This window comes from Silurus aristotelis, assembly GCF_946808225.1.
Source record: "Silurus aristotelis genome assembly, chromosome: 25".
In the NCBI taxonomy this organism is placed as follows: domain Eukaryota; kingdom Metazoa; phylum Chordata; class Actinopteri; order Siluriformes; family Siluridae; genus Silurus; species Silurus aristotelis.
Window position 1 is genome coordinate 12812295 of NC_139598.1, and position 24894 is coordinate 12837188.

General features: G+C 36.7%; 2 protein-coding genes across 2 annotated transcripts in view; one reads left to right on the forward strand and one right to left on the reverse strand.

The window, feature by feature from the left end:
- Window positions 1-2: 2 nt before the first annotated feature.
- rbm12ba (RNA binding motif protein 12Ba) lies at window positions 3-2295 on the reverse strand. The gene is made up of 2 exons (XM_083529967.1): window positions 2117-2295; window positions 3-1867 (listed from the first exon to the last, which is right to left on the reverse strand). The coding sequence occupies exon 2, from the start codon at window positions 1859-1861 to the stop codon at window positions 335-337; it is 1527 nt and encodes a 508-aa protein (XP_083386093.1). The 5' UTR covers window positions 1862-1867; window positions 2117-2295; the 3' UTR covers window positions 3-334.
- Window positions 2296-2357: 62 nt separating this feature from the next.
- The window catches only part of tmem67 (transmembrane protein 67), a gene marked incomplete at its 5' end in the record, with an annotated part of 30404 nt that continues 7867 nt past the window's right edge, over window positions 2358-24894 (forward strand). Inside the window, 20 exons of the mRNA XM_083530086.1 lie at window positions 2358-2550; window positions 3714-3802; window positions 5914-6004; window positions 9569-9668; window positions 9772-9838; window positions 9928-9999; window positions 10086-10148; window positions 11311-11465; window positions 12499-12607; window positions 16292-16378; window positions 17480-17545; window positions 17623-17779; window positions 18932-19049; window positions 19687-19792; window positions 19928-19984; window positions 20130-20228; window positions 21811-21909; window positions 24120-24206; window positions 24390-24492; window positions 24701-24876. Of these exons, the coding sequence (XP_083386212.1) occupies window positions 2358-2550; window positions 3714-3802; window positions 5914-6004; window positions 9569-9668; window positions 9772-9838; window positions 9928-9999; window positions 10086-10148; window positions 11311-11465; window positions 12499-12607; window positions 16292-16378; window positions 17480-17545; window positions 17623-17779; window positions 18932-19049; window positions 19687-19792; window positions 19928-19984; window positions 20130-20228; window positions 21811-21909; window positions 24120-24206; window positions 24390-24492; window positions 24701-24876 (2094 nt within the window). The remainder of the gene's footprint in view (window positions 2551-3713; window positions 3803-5913; window positions 6005-9568; window positions 9669-9771; window positions 9839-9927; window positions 10000-10085; window positions 10149-11310; window positions 11466-12498; window positions 12608-16291; window positions 16379-17479; window positions 17546-17622; window positions 17780-18931; window positions 19050-19686; window positions 19793-19927; window positions 19985-20129; window positions 20229-21810; window positions 21910-24119; window positions 24207-24389; window positions 24493-24700; window positions 24877-24894) is intronic.

The following is a 24894-nucleotide window of genomic DNA, read 5'->3' on the forward strand; positions in this document are numbered from 1 at the left end:
CATATGATTTTTTTTATTTATTTACATTTGTACAATTAACAGGTGAAACCAGGATTAACATTAGATGATTGAGTAATAACCAGGCTCCTTAGTACTCTCATAGGTGCCTCACTCTTTTTTGGCACTCTTTTTTTTGTGTAAACTGTAATACATGAATAAACTGAATCCCTTTTCTACAGCAGTTGTGAAAGGTCACATTATGAGTAATTCACACGTACCATGTGACATCTAGTCATATAGTATAGACATTTAAGCTAAAACTTTTGAGTCCCATGTACATTATGTCAAATGGAACGACTGAAGGATTTCCACCATCCTCATCTTGTCGTATTCTTTAGAAATGGCGCGTCCTGTGTAAGAGCTCCTTCCTTTGCTGTGGTGAAATGCAGCTGAGCAGAATTGGTTCTTGTCTGAAGACCTTTCGCTGTAGACGACGAGCCTCTCTGGCGCGATCGTCGCATCCGAACCGAACCACGGCCTCGCCGATTCCATTGCCGTTTTCATCCACGAGCATCTCGATGTCGTCTTCGCTGATGTTACACGCGCCGAAAAACTCTTTCACTTCCGTTTTGCCCGCGGAGGCGGGGAAATTCCGCGCGTAGATGCAAGACCGTGACCTTTCTGAATCTGTACGTCTGCTTTGATGCATCAGGGCCCACATTTTTTCCTTTGTGACGGAGGAGACGTCAATTGTTTTTGAGTCGAAGACGCTCCCGTCCATGTTCATGGCTTTGGTATATTCCTCTGGCTGTGTGTATATTATAAAGACCGTAGATGTACGCTCCCTATGCTTGTTCAATAGATGCTGGATGTTATTGCTCGGTATGTGGGGACATGAGAACAGGTTCCTGATCTCGGTCTTTGTAATCGTATTAGGAAGGTTCTTCACCATGACGCAGTATTCTGTATTGAAAGGCGGAGAGTTCGAATGCTGCCATTTGGGCCTTTTAGGTGAGAAATTTCGGTGCAGACTGCCATCTTGAGAGAAATGATCCTTCTCCGAGGACGTGGAGCATCTAGTACGCTTGCGATGCTCCGTGGCGTTTTCCCACATTCTCTCATGGGCCAGTCTAACCTCGATGTGGCCGCTTTGGCTGGTATAGCTGTATTTCAGACCTTCCTCTGCCTCTTTAAAAGTAGCCATCTTCACTAGACAACACTGGTCCTCCCCTGGTAAAGTATTTGTTATAACATCCACCACATTGAGTCCATCCAGGAACATGCAGACTTCTTCCTTGGTGATCGAATTCGGAAGCCCGTAAAGCCGAAGATACCCCGGTTTGCACACCTCGACCTCTTTTTCTCTCTCTTGCTGCTCCTCCACGTGATGTCTTGTCTGTTCGGTCATCTTTAGATCGTTGTTAGGAGGTCTCACATGGTCTTCAACTAGACTCTTTCTCTCTGTGTTGTTCTTATCCGGTTTGGGTATGTTTGTTAATCGAGGGGGGCTTACTGATGCCTGGACCGTGTTCATCTGGATGTTAGATTGCAATCCTTGGACGGCGGCCACTATCCCGAGCAACAGAGTGGTGCAAAGTTCGGTTGGGTTTGTCGTCTGAGGCAGAGGTTCGCTTTCTCGGGGGGGACACTTCCTTTTCCTCAGCCTCAACTCCATTTCGTGCTTGAACTCGGCCATGCTGCTTTTATGGAGCGTAACCTGCGATCCTTTGAGGCGTTTCCCTGAACACAGCATGGCCAGTTGTCCGGCTCGCTCCGTATTGAATATGATAAAGGCTTCCCCCAGCTTGCCTCCGGTGATATGGACACCTCCTTCAGGGATGGGTAAGCCGTGAAAAAACCTGCGAATGTCTTCAGGTCCTGCTTCAATATTCAGACCCTGCAAACGCAGTACTACTTCCATGTCTGCCTGGTTAAGAGAAGACAAAGCACAAATCAAATATTATTAATTCGTTATAAATTTGTACTTAACTGCTGGAGGGGAGGAAACACAAAAACCCAAGTTTTGCTGAAAGGCGTTGAGGCATGAGAGGGGATTTTTCTTCCTTCTGTTTTTGTTTCCAGTTTCGGTTGGAAGAAAAAAAAAGAAGCAGTAGTCCAACAAAAGGCAAAAAAAACCCACTTCCATATCGTCATACCACCTCGTTATATAACTTACCTTTCAAGCTTTCGTGAAAAAAAGAGAATTTTTTGTGTTTTTCCCTTCAGAATATCCGGAAATAATAATAGAAAAAACCCTCGCGCCGCTCAGCCACATGCAGACACCAACGCACGAGCTCGCGCCAGAAAAAGTGAACTAGTCTCTCGCGTGCAACTTTTGAAGCGCGGGGAAAAAGGGCTCGCCTACACCGGAAAAGGCGGAGATTACTCGTGCGGTTTCCGCTTGTGCCTTCTGCACCATGGCGACGGGGACGCTAAACTCCCTACCGCTGTATTGTTGCTACTGTTTATTTTTTCTAATAAATCCATATTATTGCCAGCAGTTTTCTATTTCTTTTTTGCAACCGACCGATTGTGGGGTCCAACAACTGTTCGACATTTCCAACCTGACCTGTGTGAAATGCGGACCGAACCAAGTCAGCAGTAAATCAGGTTAGCAACGCTACACTAGCTCTTTATACTCTTTAAATAACTCACTTCTCTTCTCATTCATTTCTATTACTGATGTACAATACGTCTAATCAATCAACCTGATTAGTGTACTATTGATCTGACTTAAGATTTAGGATTCAGCCACAAAGTAACCATGTGTTGGATTGATGTGTAGGTTACATGATAGCTAATCAATATATACCATAATAAATCTTATATGCAGAGAAATGCACATGGCTTTTTTTTTTTTTTCGTTAAATACAGAAACCCAAACTGAAACTTATGATCAAGCTTATGATGGACACATCTTTTCAGGGGAAAGTGGGCAGTACATGCTGTAATCTTAGAAAGTGCAGACAATGCCTTGGAAGATTAATTTGAAAAACCAGATTTCCTGGAAAGCATGGACAGATCTTATACAACAAATCTTAGATATATCTTAATATAAAGTTTCTGGGCATCTTAGACAAATTAACATTGACTTTGCATGAAAGTTCCAGTAAGTCATGGTTTTTTTTTCTTCTTAAACATTAGAAATACTTCTTATCAGCTATTTTGACAATAATGGCTGTATGTTGAGTTGTTTTGAGAGGACAGTAAATCTATACTGCTCGTACATTTGCATTGCTCATTCACTACTCTAAAATATATCTATTTCTATAGTATTGTCCCATTGAGCAGATGAAATTGTGTCCCATTGCTGAAATGTGAGTGGTGTGTCAAGAGTCAAGAGGCTTTTATTGTCATTTCAACCATATATAGCTGATGCAGTACCCAGTGAAATAAAACAACGTTCCTCCAGAACCCAGGTGCTACATAAAACAACATAAAACAACAATCACAGTAACAGAAAAACACAGGGCCAAGAACTAGTAGAAAGATCCTCGCCACATAAAGTGCATGTGTGCAACTGGTGCAAACAGTGCAAAAAGACAACACAGGACAGTGCAGGACAATACACAATACACAAAACACAAAATAGCTCCGCCAGTAAACCTAATGTAACAAAATAAGGTGCACAGTAACAAAAAAATGTAAACAGAATTTTGCAATTCAACAATAGCAGCAATCGAAATAAAGTGAACAGTGGCAAAAAGATGTGGCCAGAATATTGTGCAAAAGAACAAATCCTGCTCATACTGTTTACCATCTTTTTACAACAGGCTTGAGCTGTGAGTGTCAGAAGGGTTTCAAGATCCTGAGCAGCAACGGAGGGTCCATTACCTGCCAAAAGTGCGCAGATTCTAAACCGGTATGAGTTTATGTACTTAAAAGCAAGTAAACTTGGTTCTTGCAATAATAAACACTACAGTCCCTCACTATTCAGACTGAGCCTACTTTAGTTCTGGACCTTTAAGACTAACATATATTATTTAATTACCTAAATTGGTAAATGTAATGGATAGTTAATTGTTTGTAAAGGATAATATGCTGTATGGTAACTGCAAAAGCTGCAATTCACCAAACTAGTCTAAATGAAAATAAGATAATATCGATAATATCGATACTGTGATATATTAACATTATAGTACAGGTTTTAAAGAATTATACTGTATTGCCTGGTGTCTATGCATTAATTATGTATTACTTACTGTTCTCTCAATTTTTATAATATGGCACCTGTGCTTTATGGGCATTTCGCCCTCAGAAAAAGTTAATAATTTGATGTGCATAGCATTAAAGGTCCAAAACACGAAGAATAACTAATAAATAAGAACAAGCATACAAAGCGTGAACATGCTTCAACACACACAAGTCAATCCTGGAGTCAAATCTGAAAATATATTAGCCAATCTATCAAACTTAAAAATCAAAGTGTCCATGGAAACCTTTATATGATATTAGATGCTGGTGTCGTGGCACGTCTTCAGTAAAATCTAAGAAATTAGTCATGGCATCAGGTGATAGAAGAAATCTATTTAGAAGCTCGTAACGACCAAAACAGCATTTACAGAAAGATTGTTGGCGTAGTTTCATGGATTTTCCTAAACATGCTTATACACTTCTAGTTTCAGTTTTGTATTGTAGTAAACATCCAAACTTTCCCAACAGTCATTACTTTTCCTCCAGGTGTGTATTTGGGACTCCCCTTCCCTTTTTTCTAATGATAATTGTATGGTAGTGGTGCCAGGTTGTCTTGACACTTTTTGAAAACAAACATTAGTAACATGCACACCTGTGCAATGACGGAAAAGCTAGTTAATAAAAGGAAGCATTTATTGGAAACACGCATGGATTTTGGATATACTGGTTTGAGTGGTTGAGAACATAAGATAAGATAATTTATTAATATAAGTACTTTATTAATAATGAAGGAAATTCAAATTACAAGAAAAAATATAAATAAAATGTAATAAAAAATAAATGAAATATTCTATATATGCAAATGTGTGTGTGTATATGTGTATGTATATATATATATATATATATATATATATATATATATATATATATATATATATATATATATATATATATATATATATATATATATATATACTGTATGTATATATATATATATATATATATATATATATATATATATATATATATATATATATATATATATATAAATAAATAGAAAAGTTGCTAGGGAACTAAGAACATATTGCACATGGTATTCTAATAATGTACATTGTAAAATTTGTGAAGTTTTGATAATGCATATAAAAGTTTTGTGGTTGTCTTTGGTGGTCTCATTCTAGGGCCGGATGTGCTCCAGTTAAATGTAGGTAGGGCATTTTCAGCTGTGAGTCCCAAAAGCAGTGGCGAAGGCTAACAGGTTAAAGTATTAAGTATAAAGTATTAACTCAACAAATTATCTTACATTCAACCCTTGAAGGCTCTTAAGCCTGACCAAACAAGCATGCAGGGGGTGTGATGCGTTGTAAAGGATACTGAGACGTTTCCTCATCATTTTCCTCTCAAACACCTCAACCAGAGACTCCAGCTACACACCTTCAAAAAAGACCATACCTTCTGTTCTGATTGTGATATAAATAATCCCCAAGAACTATTATTTTATCCAAAAAGATATTACTTCTACTTGTTGCCATTATAAATGGCTAAAACATTGTTGGTAAATTCTTGGCATCCCCTAACAGACTCACCTGTATATAATGAATAGTTGTGTTTAAGAAATGTTCACTGACCCTGGAGCCCATTTCTGAAGACTTGCGATATGGAAGAATGTGACTTTTATCACAGAATGAGGGGCAAACTGTGCACTGAATAACATTCAGACAGTCAATTACACATTATACTTCTCTTTGATATGGAGATTTGCCAGGACTGGAACTGAAAACTTCTACACCAGTCTGTTCTCATACTCTACACTGAACACACTGCCACTTTGTTTGGTAGGGTGTTACACAAGATGGATACGAATGTATCAGTTGTCCAGGCGGACTGGGGGAGGATGGGAGGTGCCAGTGTCCCGGAGGCAGTGTTCTGGGTGAGTTTTATTTTGGAATAACATCAGTATCAATAATATTAATTAACAAATGTATCCATACTGGTATCGTTCTGATAGTGAGCTTTTATGTGAAACTTTGTAAAGTAGACTTGATGTGTGTTGTCATGCTAATGAAGTGATAAAATGAAATCACAGCAAAACTGCAAAAAGGAAAGAGGTGCTACTTTAATAATAGGGGTAAGGTTTTTTTTCTCTGTTATAATTGTATAAAATTCAAATAATAAATGATAAAAGGTTTCATGTGTCTAGAACAGTTTGCCAAGAATTGGACACTTGAGCCTATTGTCATCCATACACATAGAGATGGATAGTAAGGGGATTTGAAAATGTAAAATAGTAAAGCTTTAAAATAGCAGTCGATTGGGGTTTTTAAACACTAATATATTGCATATGATTAAAACATCATTAGAACTTGTAAAATATTTAATTATGTGTGCGGTCAGCATGGTTTGTGACAGAAGGGGACTGCATAACATGGAAAACCTTTACCTGGTGGATGTTGGTCTATGAATTGTTGGTACATAAATTCTAATATTCTAATATATTCTAATAATTCCTCTTGTCCTTTGCGGTCCCTTACGCATCTATCACTCTCAGAAAAAACAGAAGTAGAAACAGTGGATGATACAGGAGCCATTTCTTTACACAATTGTTTCTTATATCGTCTATCAGCTTCAATAAACCAGAGCTGTAAGATTCTACCATGTCTTTCATGATTTAGGACATCATCTCTCCCTTTAAGCTTATGTTCTTTCCATCTCTGCATTACATCTGTCATGTGCGTCACGCCTAGTTTACCCCTAAAACCCATATAATTGTTGTTAGGCGTTCACATCCTCATGCCACCAAGACCCATGTTTGTTAGTCATTATCTTATAACCCCCTTGAGTGAAATCCACTCCTGAGTCTCTGTCTCTGTCTGTTTTCTGTTGACTGTTCCCTATCTCTCCCCTTCCTGTAGATCTATTAATTCTCCACGTGGTCACCACGTATCATCGACTGATTGTCATCAGCCTATTTTTCCCTTTACTTAATCCCCTGTTGGACCCTTTTGAGAATATGTCCCTGATCTACTTTTACCTTTGAGGAGAGAAAAAGGAACACTCACCTAGAATTTTTGTAGTATGTGCACCGTGTGCAAGTTCGTTTGATCGGGTCGCCGGGGATCCCGGATGAGCGCAACTCTCCACCCGATTTTGGGGTTCAGGAGCCAGAAGACGATTTTGTCTTGGGATGATCAGTCTGTTGCATCCACCAGGAATCCTCAGCTAGCCGATCCCATCCTCGTCGCCAGATTGTAGTTTAAAATGTGCTTTCTAGTCCTATCTTCAGAAAAGAGACAGAGAGTCGACATGAGAATAAAAATAGACAATTTTATTTGCCTTCTGCAGAAGCAAATAGGCGTTCATCAGTCAGACAATGCTGCACCGAGAAGCGCTCCGATAACCGCTTCTCACCATGTTTTTAAACTTTCCCTCGACCTTCAAGATAATATTATTAATTCTCTTATTACGACATTGCATACTTATAATCAATTGTTTTCTCGCGCTGTTTTAGTTCACTTCGCCCTAGTGACGCACTTTGCACAGAGATGTTTTCCCATTTTGTACAAAGATAATCTTTTATCTTTCTCTGATTTGCTTAGCTGAGAGCACAGTGCCCGGTCAAGAGCATTGTGTTCAGACATGCTGCCTTGATCACGCTCTACATTGCAAGCTTTATGGATTATTGCAGTTCAGCTTTGAAAGAACTTCATACATACACTGATTATAACAAAATACATATACTTAAACAGAATTATAATATTAATATATTAATATTAATTTCATCTTACAATACTCAGCTCAATACCTGGATGCCTCTGTCTATAGGTTCAGGCTTTACCATAGAGTAACATCTACAAGATAATGAGCGGGGAAAAATTCGGATTTTTCCCACATGTATGAGTTTTCACTCAACACTCCTTTACTGAGAGCATTATGCTTTTATAAATTTTCCATGTGAAGCGTTCTAATGTGACAGATGTTGCATGCAAAAAGGACGTTTTATAAATGGTCAAATCTTGTGATTACCTCAGTGCTTTATTTAACCCCAAAATGACATAAAAAGACAGACCTATGCATGTACCGCTGCATCTAAAGGTGTAGATATTGTGCAGGAAGGACCAAGCTATGTTCCCTTTTGCCAAGAATCTACACCTAGTTTGTTGTTACATTTTCCAGCTAAAAAGCTTGAATGATCACAGAATCATACTTTTGAAAAGGCTATCCCAGCCGCCTTATCACAGGGTAAGCTGAGTGCCTGATCAGTTTACCCTGGATCCCAGGATAAGCTGAAAGTGAGAGTCTAGAGAAAGCCTAAAATCATCAGATCATATTCTTTATTTTCTAAACACATTAAAGATCATGTCATATTTTTCTACTGCATGTGGAAAAATTACCATTAGTATTTTGCTGCAAATCTCTTGTGAGTTACCAAATTAAAAAATCGTCTTCAAACCCACCACAGTTATGAGGTTTCTGTGATGGACAATATGGGGAACATTACGATGACATCATTGTATTGTAAACAGAAAGAACAGTTGGCATTACAAAATAGAGAAGTGAATGAGCAAGATGTGAATAAGCCAAGTATTTTTGGAAGAACCAATGGTCCAATCATCACTACTTTCCTAATGCTTCAAATGATCAAATGCAGAGCTCATTAAAGTATTGGACATGCTGTTTTAGGATCATAAGCATGTATATATCATAAGAATAAGGTGATGTTGAAGAACATGTAATGTGGTACTACTTTGAAATAGAAAAATCTACACTCACTATTATAATGGGGCGATGTTAAGAATCAACCTGTAAGATATTCCAATAATTTTCAAGACTTCATCTGGAGAAAACTTACGCCACAATGCGCTTACAAAGCAGGTTCGGGATCTCATTGTTAAAAATTATCCATCAGGAGAGGGTTACATTTCCAAAGCATTAGATGTATCAAAATGCAAAGGCAATAATGAAGAGATGGTAAAAAATAGTTGTACAGTTGTAGTATTACTTAGCACTTAAGTGTTTTATATAAACACTAGCTGAACGTACCCGTGCTTCGCTACGGAAGGCAGAATGCTAAGCAATATGGCAATAAGCAGTAAGCACTGAGCAGGACTGGATGATCAGAGATCAGAACGTAATGTCAACAAATAACGTACTACCCCTTTGTAGTACGGATACAGGGCAAACTACTTTAAAAATAATTTTTATCGTGCATCTAACATCTAATAAGAAACAATGTAGTAAGTTTCATGAGGATCCGTACTGTTATTTCAAAGAGTTTACAATGCGTGAGAAATCGCGTTTTTCGCGAGTTAGCCGTGATCCAGGGCGAATTTTTCAAAACCCTTTCTTAGTGAGCACCTAAGACCCAAGAGGAAGGTATGTTCCAAATTTCATTGCAATCCGTTCAGTGGTTTTTGAGATTTCGTGATGAGTGAGTGAGTCAGTCAGTGGTATTTGAGCTTTATATATATAGATTTGTCACTCTTTGTTTTTTCAGTGGAAAGAAACGTGAATGGCAGCCCTCTCCAAGAAGCCCTGTGTGAGTTTTGTAATGGAACAGATCCAGCTTTTTCTTCCCCAGACACAAAAGGCAACAGGTTATCATTCTCTCTCTCGCTCTTCTCCCTCTGGTTTTACTGTATATTCTGTCTTTATTTTGCAATGTCACTTCATCAAAGCATGTATGTCTTATATGCATAGATGTGTGAGATGCCAGGAATCCTTCATCAGCACATCTCAGTCCTGTGAATGTGGCTCCAACTATATGGTAAAAAAACAATTAAATGCCCAGAATAAAACTGTTAAGACTTAATATAGTTGTTGGTTTTTTTTATATTAGAAATGAATGTTTTACAGGCTGGAGGGATGTGTTTCCCTCCCAGCAATCTGCCCTCACAAGTTCAGACTACAATTAATTTTGCTCAGTTGGTAAGAATTTCTTTGTTTTTGTGAAGATATAGAAGGGCTCAGTCATTTCTAATGTTTATTACTAACTTTGATATTCTTTGGTGAAGGGTTTGGCTGTTGTTTCCTCCTGGCTTGTTAGCTTCCTGTATTCTTCTGCAGCTGCCTGTTTGGTAGGTGTACACACACACACACACACACACACACACACACACACACACACACACACACACACACACACACACACACTCTTTTACTCACTCACATTTTTTTTATAGCTTTCTTTTTACTATTTATATTTTTTATTTATGATATGTATGTATATTGAACTTTTAAGTAGTATTAAAATAGTCGAAAAAAGGATTGAGTGATATTGCCCCTATTCCAGTGCTATCAGGTTTCTGTAAATAACAGAGAGTACAGACAGCGCTTATGCACAGCCTACATGCAACAAACCACATCCTTCCTGCTGATCAAGCAAAAAAAACTTTATGTACGTCTTGATTTCAATCGACTTGATTGTATAACATTACTTCAAAGATTTTTTTTTAAGCATATTTGTGTCATTTGTATTTTATGCTCTTAAGGATAGATCATATTTTTTCCTGATCTTCATAAGGAGATAATTTTATCACTTTCCTAAGAAGATTTTTTTAAGCAGCTTTTGACACAAAAATCAAGAAGAAAAGACTCAATTTTAGCTACAACATAGTTCAAGTGAAGGGTAAATCTTATGCTGCCACATCCTGTATAATTGTGTTCCTCCATTTTTGTGATAATAGTTTAAGGAAGATATACATATGGCTGGAAAAGCAGGTGTACTAATAATTTTGTCCAAATAGTGTATCTACTAGCTGTAGGTTTATAAAAAACATGTTTTGTTTAACACCTTTGAGTTAAAAAGCAGTTTAGAAGTAAAAAAAAAAAAAAAAAAAAGAAGCTTGCCCTAAACTCTCTCACAAGGTTCTCTTGTAGATGAGGATGAGTTCCCTACTAAGTCTGGATCCTCTCAAGGTTTTGTCCTTCATAAAATTGCAGGGAGATTTTTCTTGCCATTGTCATCACTTGCTTGGTTAATACAGCTAAATTTAAAGGCACTAAACATAAAACTGATATTTTATAACCTCTAGCTCTGTAAAGCTGCTTTAAAACAATGTCCAATGTTATATATGCTATACAATGTTATACAAATACAAAACTGAATTAAATTAAATTAATTAGATTATATTATTATATATTGTGATCATGCTTTACAAATGCAAAGTGTTCTCTCGAGATAAAGTGACTTATAAAATGACTGCTTAAATGACGTTTAAATATTTTCTTGCCTTTTAGTTGTTCACTAATCGGACAGCATGCCAGGCTCTGGGGAATATGTGTGTGATGAACATGCACTCCTCAAGCAGTATAAGCAATGATGCCTGTGGCCTTTTTAACACCATCTACAGAGCAACAGCAGCGCAAGGCAACAACCAGGACAACCCCTACTGGTACACACATATACAAACACACTTAATGCAATGTAGATCTCAGTCAGGAATGTAGGACTCGATTCACTGCTTTTATATCTCCAATGATGGCAAAGGGTACAGGTTTAATATTTGACACGTTTTTTTGCCTTTATTAACCATTTAATCCTGATTAAGGTCACAAAAGTCATCTGAGCAGGATGGCGAAATACCTGCATAAACTCAGACAAAATTTTATCAGACGCTATCACACTTGACTTGTGCAATGGAAATTATAATTTTTATTTATTATTTTCGTATATATTTTTTACTTTTAGTTTTTAATTCAGCTATACTTTTTAATATAGTATGAGGCATACAGGCACACATACCATATAAACACATGTGACTTGTGTCTCAGAACCCTCATAGCCTCCCATTTTGTTGTTTCAAATAGCATAAGAACGAAACAAAATGTAAGCATAATGTATTGTATTGTAGCTAGTTTGATAAAGAATAGTTCAGTATGATTATTATGATTTTTTTAAACATCATAATACATAAAGCTTCTTTTTAAAGAGGACAGGGTTGTTTTATGGTCTGTTATCTGTTTGGCCTTGTGTTCTTGATACCCTTTTAATGACCCCAGAGTGAGCACAGTACTGTTCATTGTCTGTGCTGATTCATACTGTATCTGTGATTTCGGCCTCTCGCATGTTCCTTAATAGTGAAAATTACCAGGAAGCCAAAAATACACCAGACCTTAAAGATTTGTCTCCTTCCAGTTCTAGTCTGCTGCTGTCCCTAATTCCAAAAACTTCCATTTTTACAAGCTAATGGCTGCATTTTAGGTTATGAGCAACAGTATGCTTAGGAGAAGTGTGTTTTGAAACTTCTGTAGCCTTTTCCTGAATCAAGGTAAAAAAGGAAGTACCTTTTTCGAAAGAATTTTTTTTAAATTACAGCTCTTGAATCAAATAATCTAATGGGCTCTATTGTAACATTCATCAGTCTGATAATAAGTGCTTGCATTTTGCTGAGGATGTTGTACTGTGTTTGTATGTTGCCCTTACAGGAGGTCTAACCTGCCCTGGCTGTATTATGGAGAACAGCCTGGATTGGCATCAAGAGTATTGCAAACTGAGCCGCTGCCTGTAGGCTTTAGTTTTAAAGGTGCAAATAAGGTATGGATAGATTTCATAATATATTTTATATATATGTGTTTGTGTGTTTTCACATGTTCACAAGGAAAATAAAATGTTATTGCAATTAATTTTGTTGGATTTTCATTGTGACATGGTGAAATGACTTGACTTTATAACATCATGTTTTATTGAAGCACCCGACCATCTCACCCATATGCAGAGAAACCCAATGGTCTAGAGAATGCCTTTGTATGCTGTTGCATTACATTTTCCCTTTACTAGAACTAAGATTCTGTTGGACCACCCCTCTCTGAGCGGACACATCTCGAGTGGATTCTCTGTTGTAGTCAATTCCCAATGTAACACACTTATTAATAATAATACTAATAAAATAGAACAGACCTCAAAAACCAAGGAAGGATCTTCAGTCTCGAATGGGGATTTTATTGCATTCACGTTCAATAGAAGGTGGAATTTTTCTTATTACTTCGCTTTGGCAAAATATCTGGGGGGTTTTTCCACCTTATCTCCTGCCCTTGGTTCTCCTCCCCTTCCTGAGAGCCCACATTTGGATATACTGTTCTCCTCAGTCACCCTTATTTTCAGCCTTTATCTGTTTTTGAACAAAATAGCGTTTGTATAAAACCTTTAGTTCCACAGGTTCAGCCCTATTTTGTTCTCAACCTTCGTGCGTGAACAATCATTATTGTAGCCGGTTTACCTTCCTGCATCTGCAATGGGTAAGTTTGTACTTTTATTCTCATTTTAATGCTGTTTTCTATTCTACTGTTATTGACTCAAGCGAATATTCTTATTTTCTTAGATTATTATTCATATATGCTTAACTGCATTGTTCTACATATTCATGTTAGTACCTGGGTCATACATACTTTAGAGCTAATTGTGCTACATAGTGTGTTGAGCTCATAGAGATAACATTTACATGCTTGTTACCTTGTTGCTAAATGCATATTAATTTTATGCTTATTCATTGTGATTTCCAAATTTATATCTTCTCTCTTTTTTTTTTTTTATTTCAGCTTCATCTCACAGACGTTCTGAAACAGCTATGAGGAGCATTCTCCGCAGACTGTTTCATCAGTTTCAACTCTTCTCCCTAGAAAACGAAATTGCCCAATTTATCGAACATCTCTCTACCTCAACTGTTCCAGAGAATGCCTTTCTGCCTCCTCGCATTGTACAGCCTGCCTTTACAAGTGATATAGGCACACAGACCCCACCTGACTTCCCTGCTGTTTATCATCAGGACACACAGACTGAGACTGATCTTGATTGCTCTCTTTTGTCTCCTTAAACTTACAAGGCAGCCTCCAAGCTCTTTTTTCCCAAATAAACTTGCTTAAGTCTGCCCAACATATGTGGTTTTATTTAACCCGCACACTCATAGCATTAGTCAAACTTTAGTCTACTCTATTATTAGTATCAGATTATTAGTTTAATTTTACTTGGAGTAAATAGATTACATGAGTTTGATTAATATATAGGCTAAATAGGTATTTTTAATTCAGCTAATTTGATGGTATATAATAAGACCCATACTAATTATTAGCTAAATATGTCAGATTGATTACACTCCAAATTAGTTTGATTAAAATGCAATCTAAATGAGTTGGATTGGAATATTTTTCTCAACAAGACCCAAACATGTTCCACCAAGACTATTCCAAAATCTCATTCTCATTCTCTCTGTGTTTCTCTGGCCACAACAGAGAGAAATGTGATGTGTTTTAGTGCAATTTAAATAGTTTTCAATGCAATACTGGTTATATAAAACTAAAGAAATCCATTAGAAATCGGAAACCGGAAGTTTTACTCGACTCTATTTAAATGTATATTGACCATGTTTACCCCCTTGTACAAAAAATTTCTAATTTTCCCTAAATCTCATCACTACCATTAACAAGGAAGTCTGATCTCTCATGGATCGTCAGACTTTACACCAATTTGTGGAGTCCATTCATCTCAAACGTACATTGTCTTTCTGAGATTATATTTCTTTCCTCTTATTTTCCCCTGATGGAATGATTTGTAATAAAGTAGAAGCAGTTTCACAAGTTGTCTCAAATGTCCCATTTGGACCCCTTTGTGTTAATTTGGGAAAACCATTCAAATAGTCAAATATTGTCCATTCTATGTTACACATTTTGTTGTGTGTTGTAAGAAAAAATGATGAGGACAACGAAGATCGTAATGAAGAAGGAAGTTTATAACAGCGTAGCAGTGACAAAATACATGAAGCACTTTGGGTTTATCGGAGTCAGAAAGAACCAGAGCAAACTCTGCCCAGATATTTTATATTGTTCTTCCCTTTGAAGTATAGACCGGAGTCATCCTTTAAATGTAAATTAAATGTAGGACATGCATGAAAGAACAAAAGGCTGGGTGATACCACTCTCGAGCCAGAGGTCAGCAGGTGGTAATCACCGGTATTTACAACTTTGCTGTTGCCGGCCTCCCAGCGAGTCGGGTCAGGGTATGATAAATGATAATTGTTGTTTTAGACACCGTTTGGTTAGAGATAGTCCTTGATGGCTTGCTGCCTCTCCCAGACTCATTAAAGTTAGACTATGATTAAGATTGATACAACTGAAATTCTACATCAAACTATATAACTATTTTTGTGAAATTTAAGCCGTTTTGCGAATGAGCTTAAGTTGATATACCGTGGGGTGAAATCTGGGTTGGATCTGTGATGATCGCAAATGTTGAGCTATTTTATGAGTTGCTCAGTAGCTCCTAGTTCTATAACCACAAATTACTGTAGATGGAACATTACTCATAATCTTACACTTCAGTGCTCATGTTAGTTCTCACTCTATAGTGTTTTGTATTGTTTAAAGATTTATAATCACACTCTTGATGTCACTCAAATGAGGATGGGTTCCTCTTTTGAGTCTGGTTCCTTTCAAGGTTTCTTCCTTATAACATCTAAGGAAGATTTCCTTGCCATGAATGCTCATCAGGGATAAATACACATCGTTCACCTTAACTCTTAAATTCTGTAAAGCTGCTTTGAGACAATGTCTGTTGTGAAAAGTGCTATAGAAATAAACTTGACTTGACTTGACATGAGGCAGTTTGTAATTCCTACAGTGTATATACAAAATAAGCACAGATGCATAATGAAATTTCCCCATAACATCAAGATATAACTTTAGCACTGAAGCATGCAATTTGAAAAAAAAACATTTCCACTCATTTGCTTGTTTTTTTTTTTTAAACCTGCACATCAACTTGGGTAATTTTTTCTGGTATTTGGGTGGGGTTTTGAAATTTTTTTTTCGATTCTTGGACTGTTCTGGAATAATACCTAAATTGTTTAGGTCTTTTAAAAATGTACTCGAAACATGATGATGTCATCGGGCATTACAAACTTTTTCCATTTTCTATCTAGTATTGACAGCTTGAGGTTCAGAACTATGCCAGGATGCTAGCTCCGACACCTTCTATGTCTAAAGGGGAAAAAAAGTTATCATAATTATCTAATATCTGTAATTTATTACAGATTTTAATTTGATAGTATATTAAAATATATTATACTAATTTATATTTATTATGTTGTTTATGGATTTCGTTTCATGTATGTATACTCCTAACTTGTATGTTAATTTTTTGCAATGCTTTCAGTAATATGGTTAATGAATATAGTAGATTATTATGATTGAAATATTTATTTTTTTATCTGTGTGTGTTTGTCCTCAGAACATAAACATAGGGTTGCTGGCTGCAGTATACACAGTACAAGGAGAGTTCCTTAGATGGGAGAATCTTGGCAGAAAATACCTGCAGGTAAACTATCGCTATATTTTCTATATAACCCACGAATGGTTAAGATTCATGGTAAACAACTTATAAAACTAAAAACTATGTATGTCGCTTTTTCAAAATATCTGAGTATGTGAATGTAGATGCTGACATCCCTAAAACATTCCCCACATTGATATTGACTTCAATTTTGTACTTTGGTTGTCACTTTCATTAGCGAACTCTGAATACGCAGCTTACCATTTGCACTAGACTCATTTGACATCCATTTATTTTGGGACTAATTTATTATTCTGCTTTTGTTTTCGAAAGTTGTGCTTTATGCATGAGATATACTGTATGGACAGAAGTTTGCAGACCCCTGACCATGTGAATTCGTTTGTTTTTTGAACATTTCAGTTTTTGCCCTGTTATAATAACGTCCACTCTTCAGGGAAGATGTCCCACTAGATTGGGGTGTGTGTAGGCAAATATTTAAATTCAAGAACTTATCAAATACTAATTGAATACTCATATGACTTTGAAATCATATGATGAATAATATGCACACTCTAAAACTAAGGGGGAAAAAAAGACACACACACACACTGCAGCTGGAAGTAAAATTCTTTGAGTTTCACTAACCTTGAAAAAGTTCCGGGAAAAGATGACGGGGTCACGGACAGGAGATTATATTGCAAGTGATGTGCAAGTAAAAATAAACACTCCAATCCATGTAAACCATATCTTCATAGAGTTTACTTTCTCTAATGGGCATTACCATCTAAAGCAAGTTTGGGTCTCCTAGTGCAAGTGAATAGAAAATTTAATGCTACCACATTCATTGACATTCTAATCGTGTGCCTCCAACTTTGTGGTAACAGTTTGGGAAGAATCACATTTGGCTGGAAAAGTTAGGTGTCCCAATACTTTTGTCTATACAGCTTATGATGATATTTGAGAGAAACCATATGCTGTAAACTTCATTTCTATTGCAATGTATTGTATTGCTAGATTTTAGCTTGCTTATGGTAAATCCTCATGTAAAGCTAAATAATATTTTTTAATACTTATACGGTATATTGGCCCATTATAACTAAATCAGTCATGAAAGAAAATAATCATATTGGTGGATTTTTTTTGCAGCTTTGTCCAGACACCATAACCAGACTGCAGGCTGCTTACACGTTTGGGACGGCGTACAAGCAAAACGTGAGTACCGTGTGATCATGCGTATGCAGTCAGGAGTCGCTAAGGTCTATTTTTTTGCTCACATTGTTTCTTCTCAGTGTGTCCTTTCAGTGTCGGATCTCTTGGCTGCGTATCCGGAGCCTCTGTTTTATGATATCTTCATGGCGCAGCAGAACAGCGCGGGAGATACACGACTCGTCCCTGTGCCTATTCTCAATCTCAATCTGCAGTTAAACAGCCAGTTTATCAACCAAGGTAACATACAGCAGTACAATGTAGGTCTTATGGTATGCTGTTGAGTGATAAAATCCAGTGCTGAGAACTTTTTTTTATGCACCACGAATTCTATAACCCAGTGATTTAAATAAGATTCCTTTTATTTTCCTTTAGTTTTCAAATTGCATTTTTACGGTCACATTCAATAATCTTATTAACAAATTTATCCTTTTACAGATATTATTTAATATAGAATTTAATGTCTGTTTTTTATTTTATTCAATTTTTCTCTCTAATTTTGTCTTGACCATTTCCAGTCTTTTAGCCAGGTCACTTCTCCCTAAATAGAAGGCTGATAATTGCTTGATCAGTAAAAAACATTACCCGAAATTAGCATTACATTTTAAATTAACCAAAATGCGGCAATCATTTGATTAGCATAGATCATACACACATATTACATGATCTCGTTATTCTTTTGTGGGGAGATTAAATTCCAACCTCCGTCACACACTTCTGCACAACGTACAACACCAAATATCCTACGGTGTTTTCACATTTCGGTTTGATTTTCACTTCCACTTCATTGGTTTCTAAATCACATTCTAAAACCTAAGATAAAACATGGGTGTGTACACTTTTTACATTCTGTATGTATAATGGTTTAGTGTAATCTCTGTTTTTTTGTTGTTTGCTTTTTATGTACTTTTTACGTACGATTTAACTTTGACACAGGTTACATCAAATTTTATTTGGCAGCAGCAGTGATGTGCTTTATGAGTCAGTATTTTCTATCTACCTGATAAACTATATAAACATATTCTAGCTGATATGTTTGGGCTTTTAGGGCAGCAGTTTGTCTTTAAACGTGATGGTTAAACACACACACATTTATGCTTCTATTTAACCTCACAGTGTCATGCAGGTCAATTGAGTAACCTAAGCATTGCCAGGCTGCCACTGCTGGGACCTTGAGCAAAGCTCTTCTACCTGAGCTGCTCAGTTGTAGAAATAAATAAATAAAGTCACTCGATATGGGCGTCTGCCAAATGCTGTAAATGTAATTCTAAATAGACCGTCAGTAAATCAAATAATCACCTGTGTAACCGATTCTGAATATACACTTAATTGCCGTTGTGTTTTCTTCCTTTTTATTTTTCTTCCTAATATATCTGTTTGTGTGTGTCCTAGCCTCTAACATGAATAGCTGGTACCTGACGCGAAGGCTGCTGGTCATAGACACTTTAAGCGGCAGAGAAATGAGTGTGACCCCCAGAGTTATTCGTGTGGCCAATAACTTAAAACTTAGGTAAAATGCATGCGATATTGTAATATTTCATTTGCTTTCAGACGTTTTGTGTTTAACTATGAATCTTTATTATATTCTTGCCATATTCGGTTTAAGTAAAGAACTCTGTTTGGGTAAAACAAACAATATGATTTCTTTTTACAACCTTGATGACCAGGCGTGTTAATATATTGCGTAAAATGGAAGGACAAATTTCCACCTTCTTTTAGTCACTGGATCAGGGATCTTATGAATCATCTCATACTGGAGAAAACGGTTCGGTTCTCCACTAAATTCTGCAGTTGAACGTTTGTCTCTATTAAGCAGCAAGTGCTGGCATACATAGAGCAAATGGATCCAAATTTAATATCAGATGTTTGGCTTTCCTTATTTTTGTATCTCTCTCTTTCTGGTTTTTCTATTTATTTGTTTTTGCTCTGTGGATATATATGCATATTACCCTGAGTGATATAATAATGATATTATAGCATTGAAAAGATCGAGTGTGCATATCAATGGTTTTTGTTTTATTCACATTTTTTTCTTTGTAAAATATCTATTAATATTTCGTAGCCATATTCACAGGCGTTAATGATAATCGCACCATGATAATTGTGAATGTCTCATGTTCTTACTAATAGTGTTTTGTGCCTTGTAGGTTTCAGCTGGTTCCAAACACCCAGAATGGACAGGTGTACCCTCCTCTGATGACTGTGTCCTATACTGATATTCTCATCACTGACCAGGCCAAGCAAACTGTAGCTGTAGGTATATATGAAGTATGAAATGTATGTATTGACCATATGTCTACAGGTGTTCACATACGTGTGTGTGTGTGTGTGTGTGTGTGTGTGTGTGTGTGTGTGTGTGTGTGTGTGTGTGTGTGTGTGTGTGTTTAGGTATCATTCTCTTTGGAGTATAAAATGGATCAGAACGATGCTCAAGTTAAAACTGATGTAAGTGTTTAAATGACCATGTTTAGTTCTGTTTTATGATGATGATGATGATGATGATGATGTGTGTGTGTGTGTGTGTGTGTGTGTGTGTGTGTGTGTGTGTGTGTGTGTGTGTGTGTGTGTGTGTGTGTGCGGTTTTGTCCAGATTGCTCTTGGTGTGTTGGGTGGAGTAGCAGTTGTGTACTCTTTGTTGAAGACAGCAAGCTGGAAGAGAAGAATCGCCTCCCCTATCGTTGACGTACAGGCAAGTGAATGTACTAAGACATATTCGCACATGTATAGATTAGATTAGATTGGATTAGATTCAACTTTATTGTCATTGTGCAGGGTACATGTACAGAGCTGATGAAATGCAGTATACACACACACACACTAAAAGAAGGAGTTGATCCTTGGATTTTGTGAAGAAAAAGATGAACCCATCTCATCATTTTCTCATTATATTCAGTATCATATTCATGAAAATTCAATGTAGAAGTAGCAACAAGACAGTACAGTGCAGTGCAGATACACTATATGGACAAAAGTATTGGGACACCTGAGCTTTCCTGCCATATGTGGTTCTTCTCCAAATTGTTACTCCAAAGTTGGAGGCACACAATTGAATAGGACGTCTTTGGATATGGCATTATAAAATGTTGCGTTCACTTGAAGAAGCTCATGCCTGTTCCAGCATAGCAATTCCCCTGTGCACAAAGTGACCTTTATGGAGATATTGTTAACATGGTTTGGGGAGTACTGAAATGCCTGCTATAGAGCTCTGATCTCAACCCCATCTGAACACCTTTGGGATGAACTGGAACACTGACAGCATACCCAAGGCCTCCTCACCCTACATCAGTACCTGACTTGAACACAAATATCCACAAGCACACTCCAGAATCTAGTGAAACATCTTCCTAGAAAGATGGAGGGAATTATAAGAGCAAATTGGGACCAAATGTGGAATTCTCAAAATGCACATACCAAACTTATGACCAGGTGTCCGCAAACTTTTGGCAGATATAGCGTATATTCTACATCTTCTGGGAAGATATACTAAAATGTTTGCTGAAGTTTGAGGGGTGTACTCACTTTTGTGAGATACTGCATGATAAATCATACCACACTAGTAACATTCACAAATAATAAGAATCAGCACGAATACAATTACATTTTAATAAAATACAGATTTTATGCATGAGATAAAGTAAAGGATATTCAAATAATTTCCACATGAAATGCTCAATCGTTTAGTTAGCAGTGTCATGAAATGGTTTATTGGTGGCGCTATTCAGTCCTACGCTGTTTTGTATTATCTGAATGCACTAGGTTGCACACAATGCACTTTATGTGGTTAGGACAACTTACTTTAGTCCTTAGTCCTATAGTTGAAATGACAATAAAAGCTACTTGACTTGAGTTGACATGAGGGCTAAATCCTATTGCACATCTATCAGAAGACAATCAAGCTGCATTGTGGGTAATGTAGTGAAGCAAAGTGACCAAGAAATATTAAATCTACAAAATGAGAATCTCTTGTTCATTTGAACTATTAATACAAGTTGTTTGAAGTATGTGTCAAATGTGAGTCACAGTTCAGATGCAAAAGGGTTTTAATTCATGAATATAATAAATGGCATAATTGCCCTATTCTAAAATACGCTTTCATATTTCTTCAACCATTCACAACCTTTTTAAAAACATTTCTAATTGCTGCTTTGGAATTATAATCGACATGCATAATAAAAAAGAAAATATTTATATTGTAGTTTATTATTATGTTATTGTTATTATTGCTGTTATTAATAGACCTCTAAAATAGTCCCTACCTCTATTTCATACAGACCATTTTGAAGTTCTTGCTGTTCTACGCCGGAGATTTGGCAAACATTTTCTTTTTCATCACTTTGGGAACTGGTCTGTACTGGCTCATTTTTTATAAGGTCAGTGTTTTGTGTATAATAATTGCAAAATATTTTTAGATTTTTGTATGTTGGGTTGGTTTATAAAAATTTTTTTAACTTTATGTAATTAATTAATGAATGAATTGCCAGTGTTACACAACAAATGTTATACTATACAATCTATCTATCTATCTATCTATCTATCTATCTATCTATCTATCTATCTATCTATCTATCTATCTATCTATCTATCTATCTATCTATCTATCTATCTATCTATCTATCTATCTATCTATCAAACTGTTCAACACTGCTTTATTTATTGTTATACTTTACACCTAAAGATTTTTTTCTTATAAATATATATATATATATATATATATATATATATATATATATATATATATATATATATATATATATATATATATATATATATATATATATATATATATATATATATATATATATATATATATATATATATATATATATATATATATATATATATACAGTGAGGAAAATAAGTATTTGAACACCCTGCTATTTTGCAAGTTCTCCCACTTAGAAATCATGGAGGGGTCTGAAATTGTCATCGTAGGTGCATGTCCACTGTGAGAGACATAATCTAAAAAAAAAAAATCCAGAAATCATAATATATGGTTTTTAAACTATTTATTTGTATGATACAGCTGCAAATAAGTATTTGAACACCTGTCTATCAGCTAGAATTCTGATCCTCAAAGACCTGTTAGTCTGCCTTTAAAATGTCCACCTACACTACATTTATTATCCTAAATTAGATGCACCTGTTTGAGGTCGTTAGCTGCATAAAGACACCTGTCCACCCCATACAATCAGTAAGAATCCAACTACTAACATGGCCAAGACCAAAGAGCTGTCCAAAGACACTAGAGACAGAATTGTACACCTCCACAAGGCTGGAAAGGGCTACGGGGAAATTGCCAAGCAGCTTGGTGAAAAAAGGTCCACTGTTGGAGCAATCATTAGAAAATGGAAGAAGCTAAACATGACGGTCAATCTCCCTCGGACTGGGGCTCCATGCAAGATCTCACCTCGTGGGGTCTCAATGATCCTAAGGAAGGTAAGAAATCAGCCCAGAACTACACGGGAGGAGCTGGTCAATGACCTGAAAAGAGCTGGGACCACCGTTTCCAAGGTTACTGTTGGTAATACACTAAGACGTCATGGTTTGAAATCATGCATGGCACGGAAGGTTCCCCTGCTTAAACCAGCACATGTCCAGGCACGTCTTAAGTTTGCCAATGACCATTTGGATGATCCAGAGGAGTCATGGGAGAAAGTCATGTGGTCAGATGAGACCAAAATAGAACTTTTGTGTCATAATTCCACTCAACGTTTTATGGAGGGAAAAGAATGATGAGTACCATCCCAAGAACACCATCCCTACTGTGAAGCATGGGGGTGGTAGCATCATGCTTTGAGGGTGTTTTTCTGCACATGGGACAGGGCGACTGCACTGTATTAAGGAGAGGATGACCTGGGCCATGTATTGCAAGATTTTGGGGAACAACCTCCTTCCCTCAGTTAGAGCATTGAAGATGGGTCGAGGCTGGGTCTTCCAACATGACAATGACCCGAAGCACACAGCCAGGATAACCAAGGAGTGGCTCTGTAAGAAGCATATGAGGGTTCTGGCGTGGCCTAGCCAGTCTCCAGACCTAAACCCAATAGAGAATCTTTGGAGGGAGCTCAAACTCCGTGTTTCTCAGCGACAGGCCAGAAACCTGACTGATCTGGAGAAGATCTGTGTGGAGGAGTGGGCCAAAATCCCTCCTGCAGTGTGTGCAAACCTGGTGAAAAACTACAGGAAACATTTGAACTCTGTAATTGCAAATAAAGGCTACTGTACCAAATATTAACATTGACTTTCTCAGGTGTTCAAATACTTATTTGCAGCTGTATCATACAAATAAACAGTTAAAAAATCATACATTGTGATTTCTGGAATTTTTTTTTTAGATTATGTCTCTCACAGTGGACATGCACCTACGATGACAATTTCGGACCCCTCCATGATTTCTAAGTGGGAGAACTTGCAAAATAGCAGGGTGTTCAAATACTTATTTTCTTCACTGTATATATCGTTTTGAAGCTTTGGTATAAAATTTGGTAAAAAAACACAATTTTGAGAGTGAGAGTGAAGTAAAAATGTATTGATGTTATTAACAAGTTGGTATTTTTCACTTCTCGTGTATTTTGTCCAGGCACAGCAGTTTGTATCTGTACTGTTGCCATTACCAGCTGAAGAGGACCGTTTTGTGATATACGTTGGCTGCGCTTTTGCACTAAAGGTGAAAAATACAATAAATTTTTTTATAAAAATAAAACTAATACATTTCTAAATACATTCTTTTATTTTATTTTTCATAGTAGATGCTTTTAACTATTTCTGAAACACAGCTGCATGAATTACCATAAATAAACTTTTCTGAAACTCATTTGAATACATTGAATCCTCTTTCACTATCCTGTAGGCCGTGCAGTTTCTTCACGAGTTGTGGTTGCAGATGTCAGTGGATGTATTCTTTATAGACTGGGAAAGACCTCGCAGCAGCAAGTCCAGTAAACCTGTAGAAGGTCATTCCTATTGTCTTTCTTGTAACGCAGTGCCAGGCATTGGTTCCCTTCTCTTCTTAAATAACAGCTTCGATATCAGTATAATCTAAGTATAAATGTATAATCTCTAGTTTAGCAATTGTGTGATAATTCAGATTATACCTTCCATACAATGTTTTATTATGTTTTATCTTAATTTACTTTAGCAAAAGTAAACCTGTGTTTTCAGGGTGTGGTGAAGGAAAGAGCGCAGCACCTACAGTCAGCATCTGGAGAACGTATTTTGTGGCGAATGAATGGAACGAGATCCAGACCATCCGTAAAATCAACCCAACCTTCCAAATCATCTCTGTGCTCTTCTTCCTGGAGGTGAGATGCTCCTCATGCAGTGCCTTAAATCTATGTGTGTATGCATGGTTAAAA